Source organism: Dasypus novemcinctus, chromosome 16 (genome assembly GCF_030445035.2).
Source record: "Dasypus novemcinctus isolate mDasNov1 chromosome 16, mDasNov1.1.hap2, whole genome shotgun sequence".
Classification (NCBI taxonomy): Eukaryota; Metazoa; Chordata; class Mammalia; order Cingulata; family Dasypodidae; genus Dasypus; species Dasypus novemcinctus.
Window position 1 is genome coordinate 39800332 of NC_080688.1, and position 12382 is coordinate 39812713.

A 12382-nucleotide genomic window follows, 5' to 3' on the forward strand; every position below is an offset into this window, starting at 1 on the left:
TACCCTCTCCCAAATTGCTGCTTATCAAAATCCTAGTAGATAATAATGACATTGTGGTTATATTTTAAATAGAGAAAGAGTATGTGTGGGGGAACCTTCCCTAAGAGATACAAACTAAAGTTTTACAGATAAAAAAATTTTTTTAAACTACTAAGACATCAGGATCTGTATCAAAACCTATTCCTTCATGAAGTTATTCCTGATTTCCCCCAAATCTTCAACACAACACACAACACTTACAAGGCATTATGTGCTAAGAATTGCTCTAGGTGCTGGGTAAACTAGACTTTAGGAATTCAGTTTACAGGGGAGAGCTACATAAACTAACAAATACCATAGTGTCTGGGCATCTGGGCACATGCATTAGGCTATGATGTTGGCAATCACACAGCCCCACTCTCAAGTCCTAATCCAGTCTTGTTGTAGACAAAGGGAAGTATCCTACAAAGTGTTTCCCAAAGGCCCTGTTGTGATGCTTTTCCAATGAATAGCCAGGAGAGCTATTTTTTTTTTAAAGGAGGTACCAGGGATTGAACCTGGGACCTCATACATACAAAGAACACACTCAGCCACAGACGCACACCCACTCCATTGTCAGACCAGATTTTGCAGCTTCTCTTTTTGGTTACCCAGTTCTGTCTTACGTACTGTCACACATACACATCTCTTTCACTTAAGAGAGGCTCTATCTTAGCCATCACTGGTGCCTAATATGCAGTAGGCTTTCATTAAACATTTAAGAGTTAACTGGATGCTCTAAGCAATGACCGAAGTGATGAATGCACAAATATGTGATTATACTGAATACCACCGACTGGATGAATTGTTGGGAGGCAGATGTGGCTCAAGAAGTTGGGCGCCCATCTCCCTCATGGGAGATACACAAGGCTCGGGTCCTGGTGCCACCGAAAGAAGACGAGCTAGAGGCCCACACCCCACCGCAATAAGAGCTAGATTCCACAACGAGCAGATGTCTAAACGAGCAGACGCCAAAGCCTGTGGGAAACAGATGTGGCTCGGGCCGTTGGGCACTTGCCTCCTATCTGGGAGGTCCCAGGTTCGGTTCCTAGTACCCCCTGGAGAAGGCGAGCAAACAATGAGCAGACAGATGAAAGCACCATGGAGGGGGCGGGGCACAGTTTAAAAATAAATAAATAAATGTTTGAAAAGAAATTGACTTAAAAAAAAAGAGTTAACCAGAAAGTAAAGTAAGAAGTTTATTTTTAATTATGCATGAATGCCTTGACTTCAAAATTACTGACTGTACAGTTTAACAAAGGCCAAATACTGAAGTGAAGCACTTAATTTTATAGCTTAAAAACGATCAACAACAGCTTGCCCCAGCATGCTTACCGTTTTTGTTCTTCACATTAGGATCTGCTCCACTTTTGAGAAGCTTTAAGGCACAATGCTTATGGGCCCGGTAAGCTGCACAATGCAAGGGTGTATTTCCCAACTGATCTGAACAGTTAACATCAGGAGGATTGGGTCTGTTGAGCTAACAATAAAAGAAACACAAGGCAGAATTACATTTCAAAGACAGACTTTCTCCCATAAAACACATGAAGGTTTCTAAACATTTCAGGTATGTCCCCATACCACAGACCCTGAAGAACAGCTGGACAACCTGGTGTCAAGGCTGCCCATGACTTCTTGCTCAGTGAACCAACTACCGCTGCCACTTCCCACACATGTCCTCGGGTGCCACAAAATCTCAGGCTCTGGCCCCCATGCTCCTGACAGCAGGTGCCACGCACCATGCCAACGCCACCCACCCACCCTGTACATTAAGATTCCACTGCGATCTGCCCTCTCCGACCCATCTTGCTGTTCAAACTGGTGATAACGCAGATATAAATCCATGTACAGTCATTCAGAGTCATCAAAACCATAAATGTTATATGTGCAAATGTCAAAGTTCTACTGAATTTGTTGTTCCCAACTTACTCCTTTAGAGACTTCTTTATATAGTCTCCATCTCACAAAAAGTTTGGAAAATGTTTTTGGCACTATATTTGGAAGCCAAAGAAGCCTTTCTAAATGTATTGAATTCAGAACCAATTTAGAGTTTCATGTTTAATGGGACTATGCAGGCAATGGAATCTGGAAAGTAGGTCTAAGGAAGAAAAAGAAAGAAAAAAAAAAAAACAGGTAAAGCTTTCAGTCTTCCCTAACACCTACATGATATAAATATTGCAAAATACTTTCCCTTCTTTATATGTTACTTTCTAGAAGTAATGCATTCCTTTCAGAACCTAAGCTCATTGAAATTAGAGAAAACTAATCCTTTAAAGGGTCCTATATACTATGTTCCAATTTTAAATTGACTTAATTTGAAGGGAAAAAATAAAAGCTGATTTTACATTTACTATTTGCCTTGAAAAACCAGATTCTTATCTATCAGGTTTTCAGTGTAGGGGTGGGAATGTAAATCAGAAATTCAGAAAGAAACATCTCAATTTAAAATGCATCTTACTGGGAAGCAGATATGGCTCAATTGATAAGGCCTACCATATGGGAGGACCCGGGTTTGACCCCTGGGACCTCCTGGTGAAAAAGGAGAGAGGGAAGCGGGCTTGGCCCAATGGATAGGGCATCCACCTACCATATGGGAGGTCTACAGTTCAAACCCTGGGCCTCCTTGACCAGTGTGGAGCTGGCCCATGCGCAGTGCTGGTGCGCGCAAGGAGTGCCCTGCCACACAGGGGTGTCCCCCGCATAGGGGAGCCCCACGGGCAAGTAGTGCACCCCATAGGGAGAGCCGCCCAGCGTGAAAGAAAGTGCAGCCTGCCCAGGAGTGGCACTGCACACAAGGAGAGCTGACGCAGCAAGATGACACAACAGAAAGAAACACAGATTCCTGGTGCCGCTGATAAGGATGGAAGCAGTCACAGAAGAACACACAGCGAATGGACACAGAGAGCAGACAACTGGGGGGGGGGCAGGTAGGGAACAGAAATAAATAAAAAAAAAAGAAGAAGAAGAAGAGAAAGCATGCTTGTGTGGCAAGTCGAGTGCCCACATGGTGAGCTGAGTGTCCGTACGAGTGCATACACGAATGCCTGCATGGCGAGCCAATGCCCGCATGGTGAGGAGAGTGCCCGTACAGTGAGTCGAGTGCCTGCGCAGTGAGCTGAGTGCCCACATGGTGAGCTGAGTGCCCGCGCAAGTGCTTACACGAATGCCTGCATGGTGAATCAGGGCCCATACAGTGAGGAGAGTGCCCGCGCAATGAGCTGAGTGCACGTGTGGTGAGCCAGTGCCCATGCAAGTGAGTCACTCAGCAAGGTGATGATGCAACAAATGAGAGACAAGGGGAGAGTCAAGGTGAGGCACAACAGAGACCAGGAACTGAAGTGGCACAATTGACAGGTGACCTCTCTCCACATCAGAGGTCCCCAGGATTGAATTGCAGTGAATCCTAGAGGAGAAAGATGAGAAAACAAAAAGAAAAATAGATACAGAAGATCACACAGCGAATGGACACAAACGGCAAAAAAAAAGCAGGGCAGGGAAGGGAGAGGGGAAGGAAAAAATATATAAATACTCAAAATGAAAAAAAAATAAAAATATTTTACAAAAGTGCATCTTACTTAAACTATTACCATGATAGGTGTTTTTAGATACTTAAAAGACATTTGCTTTATTTTATGCTCTCTGGAGTTTTGGGTCTCACAATACAACTAAGAACTAAGTTATGCTTTTAACATTAAGTAAAAATTTCTGAGAAGTGTAAAGTAAGGAAATAACTGCTTTTTTTTTTTTCTTACCAGAGCTGTGAGTTCTGCTGTTTTGCCTTCTCTTGCTGCTGCTAAAAGTAATTCCTCAAGTTTTCTTTGTTGAGTCCTTTCTACAGCTGCAAAAAAAGAGTACATATTACTCTTCTCTGGGCAGGATCTTATTAGCAAATTCATTACAAAAAATGCATAAAGAATAAAGCAGTCATAGTTAGAAAATTCAAACTGTTTTGAATTGTAATTTAAATGCACTTAGACTTTATTATTTCCATTGCCTTATATTTCAGATTGTCGAGTTCAGCTTCTTTCAGGTTTGGATGAATTTATATTTTCAGTTCAGAGGTTTTTAAGTAATTTGCTCACCACAATAGCCATCACAAATAATTATGAGTAACTTTTGTATACTGAAATAATATTACATATCTACCTTAGAAAGGTAGATACATGAGTTTCACACCTTCCACAGAACCTTAAACTGTAAAGAGAAAAGCAGTAATAAGATATGACACTGGTAGGAAAATGTACAAACTGTATAAATACACGTAGATTTATATTAACGTACATACTTTCACAAAGTACATATGCCAAGTGCTGTTCAATCACTTTTAAATTATTAATTCAATTAATTCTCATACTATTCAATGAGGTAGATATTATTACCCCCATTTTAGAGATGAAGAAACTGAGGCAGCAAGAAGTTAAGGTGCTTAAACAAAGCTGCACAGCTGGGAAGTGGAGGAGTTGGGATTTGAATTTGGACAGCCTCGTTCCAGAGTCCATGCTGCATCTCAAATTATACTTGCAGGAAAAGAGAACACCTGGCAATCTGATTCAATTAGGCTGGAAAATACAGTAAGGTCTAATTCCTGCTAGATTTGAATTTTTATTTGATCTATGATATGATTTTGATTTTGCCTTACAGAAAAGAAGTAAAGTCCTATCATCCATGTGATACACTGATAAAGGAGACAATATCACCTACATACTATTCCTGGCAAAAATGCATATCCTGAATCTAATTAAAGGAAAACAGAAAAACTCAAATATAGGAACATTTGGTAAAATAATTGCCTTTTTCTTCAAAAAGGTATCATGAAAAACAAAGGCTGAGGAATTGTTCCAGATAAAGAGAAACTAAAGAGACATGACAATTAAATGTAGGAGTGATCCTCAATTGGATCCTAGATTGGGAAAAACTATACCACAAAGGACATTATTTGGACAATTGGAAATATTCAACCATAGACTATTATATAGTAATATTGTTAAATTTTCTGAAATTGACAACTACATTATGATTATGCAGCAAGATATAATATCTGTAATTTATGCTCACATGACTCAGTAAAAAAATTAAAGGTAAAGAAATAAATAATACATAAAAATAAGTATAAAGATAAATTTTTGTAAAGATAAACAAGACATGGCAAAATATTAATAACTGGTATATCTAAGTGAAGGAGTCTGTGGTTTAATGTACTCTTCTTGAAACTTTTCCATCAGTTTAAAATTTTTTCAAAAAGCAAGACAGTTATTCCTCTCTGCAGCCTGATAAGTGTTTGTCTAGCCTCTCCTTAAATACCTCCTAGTTGTGGGAACACACCACGCCTTTAAAGGCAATCCCAGGCATTATTTTAATACACTGGATTAAAAATCAAATCTCTAGGCACTCTATCAAGTGGGCCATCACCTGGTCCTGGTCCTGCCACAAATAACACTGACCCTCCATTAGAAACAACAGCTCTTCCTTCCAGCTCATTAGAAACAAAATGCTTTCCTTGTGCCTGCCAACATCTTTCTTTCTAGGTTAAAACATGTATTATCCTGTGCTCTGGGTTCTGGTCAACCAATGGCCTTGGTGGGTTGCTGGATGCACTCCCTGCATCCTGCCAATGACCCATTTAACACGTTATCCACAGATGATGTTACATTGGGCTAAACTGAACTCATCAGTGCAGAATCATTCGATTAAGTCTCTACTTCTGTCTCCACAGTCAAGGACCACATCAGGTAACAAATCATTCTGCCTGTAAAGTCAACTAAGACTTTGTCCTTGAGTTTGGGGGAATTTAGAACATATCTTTATTGGTCCTATTAAGTGTCAATTTGTCAGACTGACCTAACAGGCCAATCTGTCAGGAAAACCTCAGCCCTGAATTCTCATCTTGTCACAATTAAAATGACAGATTGGACAGGTTCAAAGAGAGTACCTCACCCTCCCAATCAGAACACAATTTATTAGGTTTTCTATATCTCCCCAAAGCACATAATACAGTGCCTTATAGATGTTATTTGTCGATATATTTATTCATTGAAAATGAAAAGGTTCATTTTAAATGCAGAAGCAAGTTACAATATTGGCATAAAGACATCTGATTAAATAGACATTATTTTGAAACCAGAGAACAAGTGAAACAATTTTAGTTCTCAAGGCAAATTGGAAAGTAATAAAAAGCAGGATCTTGATTTTTACACAGATAAAAATATTAATAAGTAAAATTAAGAAATCAACACTCTTTAAATCCAAAATTATTATCACTGTTTTCTGAATTTCAAAGGAAAGAAACACAGGATACGTATAAAATTGCAACTCCAATTCAATATTCATAAATTATAAGTTAAGGAATCTTCTCTTCTCTACAATAGAAATAGATACTACCAAAAAAATAATAGCAAATCCTGGCCATTCATAGAACAATCCAAGTATGTAAAGATTTCTCAATGTAATCATCAAAATATTATTTTATGTACTTAAAGCATACTTCCATGGGCTATAAATGTATCCTTGTTACCACAGGTATGTTTTCTGGATAGATAGAGGCCCACATAGTAGTTAACAAAATATTAAACTTCCCTCCTAGAGAAGACCTGTCACTTTCTCAAATAAGATGGCAAAAAATAAAACTCTGGAATATAAGCTTGGACTAATAAAAGAAAACCAGCCAATAAGCCAAGCCCTTGATCTTGATGCTTGCACTTATGAACATTATTCCTGTAATAATGAGACTAAGCTTAATTATAATTAATGCCTAAGAGCTTCCTCCTGAAAACCTCCTTATTACTCAAGTGTGGCCTCTAAGTCAGGGGATCTTAACAAGGAGTCCAGGAGCTTGAAATGAAATTCAAAAAAAACAATATTCTTGGGGGGACATGTTGGTACAGGTGTGATATATTTATTAAATAATACACAGTATAGTGTGGATTTAATAAGGGGTCCGTGGTTTTCACCTGACTGGCAAAGGGGTCAGTGGAACAAAAAAGGTTAAGATCCCCTGCAACTAAGCCAAACTCTGCAAATAAACTCACTACCTCCCCCACCCCGACATAGGACATGACTTCCAGGGATAAGCCTCCCTGGCACCTAGGGATTATTTCCAAGAATTAATTAAAAATGCATTTGGAAAAAGACCTGACCAGAAAGGGAACTATTAAAGAAAATAGGGTTTTTATGGCTAAGAGATTTCAAAGTGAATTGGGAGGTCATTCTGGAGGTTATGCTTATGCAGGTCATAGGCAGACTTCACAAACTGCCACAGTAAACAAAGCCTCAAACAAAAGTGCCCCCAGGGGCTCTAGCAACATCCAGACATCACAGGCAAGCCACAAAGCCTTATGAAATCAATACCCCCTTGGTGGGGAATATACATATATTCCCTCTCTGGGAATATACGAAAATCTATTTCTCCAATACAACAGTTATACTCATTTCTATCATGATTCTTCTGCTTCTTTTATTTAAACCTACAATTTTCAATGTACCTGTTAAGCATATTTCACAGAGACTTAAATCTTTAGATTGTTCATATACCAGCTAAGCCCTGAAACCCAGCAGAGTTGCGGCCAACTCCTACTTTCCAGTTCTTCAGGCTTGCTCTAGGCAACTAACAAAACAATAATAATGGACCAGTCCCATCCCCAAAACAAGGAATATCTTCAACTGTAAGGAAAACAGTTCTTTCCTCTACCCCATAGTATCTATGTCCCTTCTCAGCCTGAAGCAGAGTGGACTTCATCCCAAATCCCTCAATACTGAAGAATGAACAAAAATATGGGGAGAGCGTAACCACAGACCAAAACGGATTATTATAGTTACTATGTTGTGTTAACAGAGTAACTTGTAACACTGGTTTTTTTAAATTAATGTATTAGTCAAAATAAATAAGGAAATTGAGACTATGAAAAATTAAACTGACCAGAGATTCCTAAAAAAAAGGTTATTTTAAACTACTTCAGAGAAATTCCTCTCAGTTATTGCAGATTCACGTCTTCTTAAATGCGATTTAATCTTTGATATTCACAATGATGAAGGTGATCCATCAAGAAATTACTATAAACTGTTGTACTGTAATGAAATCCTCAAGATAACTGAGCTGACCAGACCTGTCTTCCCTAATGTCAAATGACTACAAACTGATATACCTCTTCATAGTGTCTCTGTCCTGCACGTCATATTCCTTCATTAGCCTGTTTCTTCAGCCTATGAGCCGTACTCCCTCATGTCTCTAACTTCTTCCTTTTAATATTGTTCAGGATTTGAAAATTAGATAACAAAATATGCCATAATTTTATATTAATTAAGAGTTTAAAAGCTCTAAATGGTGGCTTGAGGGAACTTACATAGATAAGCTTTATCTCCAATCAATGACTTCTAAATTGCATTATCTTTAGAGTCTTGACTTTGTGTCTTCTATTTTGGCATCTCAGAAGCCATTTTTATTTACATTCTGCATCCTGGCTATAATTCAATAAATTATGTTTTTGTTAAAAATCCCTAAGATTTACCTTCAAGCATGTTTCTGATTTCTTTGTCATGAGTGGCTTCTTTTGCTGTCTGTCCACTCCCATTAACAATAGTAGTGTCAGCATTATACTCCAAGAGAAGCATTACCAACTCCTAAAAAAGCAAAGCAATTTTTAGCTATAACTAAGCTAAGACTTTATTGTATCACAGCTCATTCCCAAATTACTAATTATTATAGTTTCTATGGTAGAAAAAGGCACTATGGAAGAATCCATATATCAAATCAGCTATATTTAGAATAAGTGATTTGACTAATTGTGATAATAATAACTGATATAATGGATTAATAAAATAAATGGTTGTTTTTACTAAACTGATATATGTGATCAGTCTAAACGTATAAGTAAGCAAATCCACTAATTAAATTAGAGCAGGTAGTACACTAATTTAACATCATTCCTACAATGCCTGATTAGAAAAAAAATTTCCCAACAGATTTAGGTTTTTAAAAATTAATTTTGATGTTTAGAGAAAAAGAGAATATTATTTGCAAAAGTGATACACACTGACAGGATATATCACTATCAAAGGAATGGTTTATAATAAAGCATTTATCTCTTAAAAACTCAATATTCAACAATGGAGAATAAGCCACATCATTCATATTTACTCTAAACAGCTAAATGCATTTTTAGGAATCTCAAACTAATTTTTCTCAGTAACGTGCAAAAGTCCAATATCACCAGATCAGTTATACAACTTAACAAGATGAAGAGATCTGATTTTGGATTACACTTGGATGGACAGGAACCAGGAAGGAGCTGATGGTAACACCTGCTCTCTGGTTCTATGCTGAGGCAGGCTGAAATACAGTGCTATTCTGACTTTCATATTGAACTGATAGCCTGTGTCATGACATGTTATATCTTCCCATGAGTTTTATCTTTCTTTTGAGCCATAAAATTTCCTATCTTCTTTTTTTAAAATTATATAGTTAAAAAATGCTTAAATAAAATCTGGAAGGCACAGGAAAAAGAAAACAAAATACTCATTGTCCTAGTCACTATAGGACCACTATAAACATTTGGTGTATTTTCTTCTAATCATTTTTCCTATGAATAAGTTTGAGATATTTTTAATATAATTATGTGATATAGTGGCTCTATGTTATACTCCTTTCACCTATAAGCCATGTGTTTTTCCAGTATATTATACAGTGTATACAAACATGCTTTTTTCACAGCTGAATATTAGTATAAAATGTAGTTACCACATGTAAATAATAGAGAAATGGCTAGGTAATCTCCTAATATTACAATAAAATGAATTTTTATAAAATACCTTAGCATTTTTTATCATTTTAAAGGTATTTTTGGGAGCAGCATTTTCATCCTTTATGTAGAGAACTCATATGAGAAAAAGAAAGAAGAGATTTTGCAAATCATATCTGACAAGAGACTTGTATCCAAACTATGTAAAGAACTTCACAACTCAACAATAGGAAGATAACCCAATTTTAACATGGGAAAAAATAAAGTAAAATAAAAATAAACAACACAAAAAGAATTTTAAAAATATTAACATGGGCAAAGGATTTGAAAAGACATTTCTCCAAAGGAAATATGAAAATGACCATAAAACATGAAAAGATGCTCAACATTATTAGGGAAATGCAAATCAAAACCTCAATGAGACACTAATGCAAAGTGTTAATAATGGGAGGTATATGGGAATTCTATTTTCTGCATGTTTTTTCTGTAACCTAACAAATTCTCTAATAAAAAAAGTTTTTAAAAAGCACAAAATACCACTTCACAACCATTAATGTAATTAAAATTAAACAGCGAGACAATAACAAAAGTGTTTATGAGGATATGGAGAAATTTAGAATCTTCCCAAAATAGAGTGAGAATGTAAAATGGTGCAGCTACTTTGGAAAACAGTTTGGTAGTTACTGAAAATGCTAAACAATGTTATGCATGACTTAGCAGTTCCACTCCCAGGTATATACCCAAAAGAAATGAAAACACTGGTCCACACAAAAACTTGTACATGAATGTTCATTGAATGTTCATAGTAGCCTTACTCATAAAAGCCAAAAAGTGAAAACAACCCAAATGACCATCAAGTGACGAATGGATAAATAAAATCTGGTATGTCCATACAAAAGAATATTATTGGGAAGCGAAAAAAGAACAAAGTACTGATATATGGGACAACATGGAAGAACCTTGAAAACATCATGCTAAGTTAAAGAAGCCAATCAAAAGAGACCACATATTGTATAATTTCATTTATATGAAATAACCACAAAAGAAAATCTATGGGTAGAGAAAGTTGATCAGTACCTAGGGCTGAGGGGAAGGAGAAATAGGAAGTGAGAGCTAATGAGTATGAGGCTTCTTTTTGGAGTGAAGAAAATGTTCTAAACCTGATCGTGGTGATGGTTGCACAATTCTGTGAAAGTATTAAAATCACTGAATTGTATATTTTAAGATGGGTCAACTGTATGGTATGTGAAATATATCTCGTTAAAGTTGTTATTAAAAAAGATAGTAAACAGCAAAATTTTAACATTCCTTCATCATTTGTAACAAAGGTACCCCACCAATGCTAAGTGTCGATGATAGATGACTTCTCTAAATAAAATAGTTTAAAAAAACATTATGCTAAGTGAAAGAAAACAAAGTACTACATATAGTCTGATTCCATTTGTATAAAATGTAAATATAAATAAATCTATAGAGACAGAATCAGATTAGTGGTTACGTAAGACTGGAGGAGGACAGAGGAATTGAGAGGTGCCTGCTAAAGGGAGTAATGAAAATTGACTATGGTGATGCATTCATAACTCTGTGATTATACTGAGAGCCACGGACAGGACACTTTGGATTGATTTAATGGTGTATGAATTTATCTCAATAAAACTGCTTTAAAAAAAATAAAAAAGATAGCAGACACACTTAAATTTGGCACCACAAGACCCACACAAGTTGAGGGAACATTACCAATCTATTTTGTTTAATCATCTAGTTGTTTTATACCATTTCTTCAGCTTGTTGGAGTTCTAGAAATTAATTATTCTGATATAGGCTTCAGGAAGGCTATGAAAACTCAACCAGAACCTGACGGATATATATCAGCTTCCAAAAAGGGCCACAGGATATGGAAACAGAATGGACAAAGAGAACAGTACAGACAAGGACACAGAGAGGTAATAAATAGTGTATTAAGGAAGAAAAACCTAATTCCAGACACAGAAGCAGGGCATAGGGGAAGAGCAGGGCAATGTGAAATGTTCAATAAGAGTGAAGTTGTTATATACAGTGTTGGGGATCAGGTGAAGCAACACCACTGAAAAGTTTCAGAGGAGAGAGATCAGATCTGCAAGTTGGAAGGATCACCTAACAGAGGATCTCAAAGTGTGGTCCCCAGACCTGTAGCACAAGTTCATGGGCCCCAGTTCAGACCCACTAAATCAGAAACTCTGGGGGTAGAGCCCAGCAATGTGCTTTAAGCAACCCCCCAGTTGAGAAATACTAACTCTCAGTAAAGAGAAATAGCAAACAGAAAAGCAGTTATTCATAGAATTAGAGTAAGATAGTTAGAAGGGTACCTCAAGAGATCAGTGGTTAGATTTTTACAAACAATGAAACACCTAAAACCATTAGGTCACTACTTATTTTTAGTGCCTCAATGGATAGAAGACCCTTTAATTTTCTTCAAGAGTCTGTGCTGGCATACACTTTAACTACTCTTACATCTAAAAATAAATAAATAAAAAGTTTTCTTTAAGCCTATCTGTGCTTTTTGGTACCAAAATTAAATTTCCACCCTGACTTCTTTAACACTTTGTACAGATATCAGTCAGTCTTGAATTCTTAGTGTAATTCTAAGTACTCCC

The 12382-nt window shown here is 36.8% G+C and overlaps 1 protein-coding gene across 2 annotated transcripts in view; it reads right to left on the bottom strand.

Moving 5' to 3' along the window:
* The window catches only part of OSBPL1A (oxysterol binding protein like 1A), a 238509-nt gene that overhangs the window by 185295 nt on the left and 40832 nt on the right, over positions 1-12382 (bottom strand). For both annotated transcript variants that reach the window (XM_058277558.1, XM_058277559.2), the window contains exons 5-7: positions 8520-8631; positions 3771-3856; positions 1354-1498 (exon numbers count right to left, since the gene is read on the bottom strand). In XM_058277558.1, the coding sequence (XP_058133541.1) occupies positions 1354-1498; positions 3771-3856; positions 8520-8631 (343 nt within the window). The remainder of the gene's footprint in view (positions 1-1353; positions 1499-3770; positions 3857-8519; positions 8632-12382) is intronic.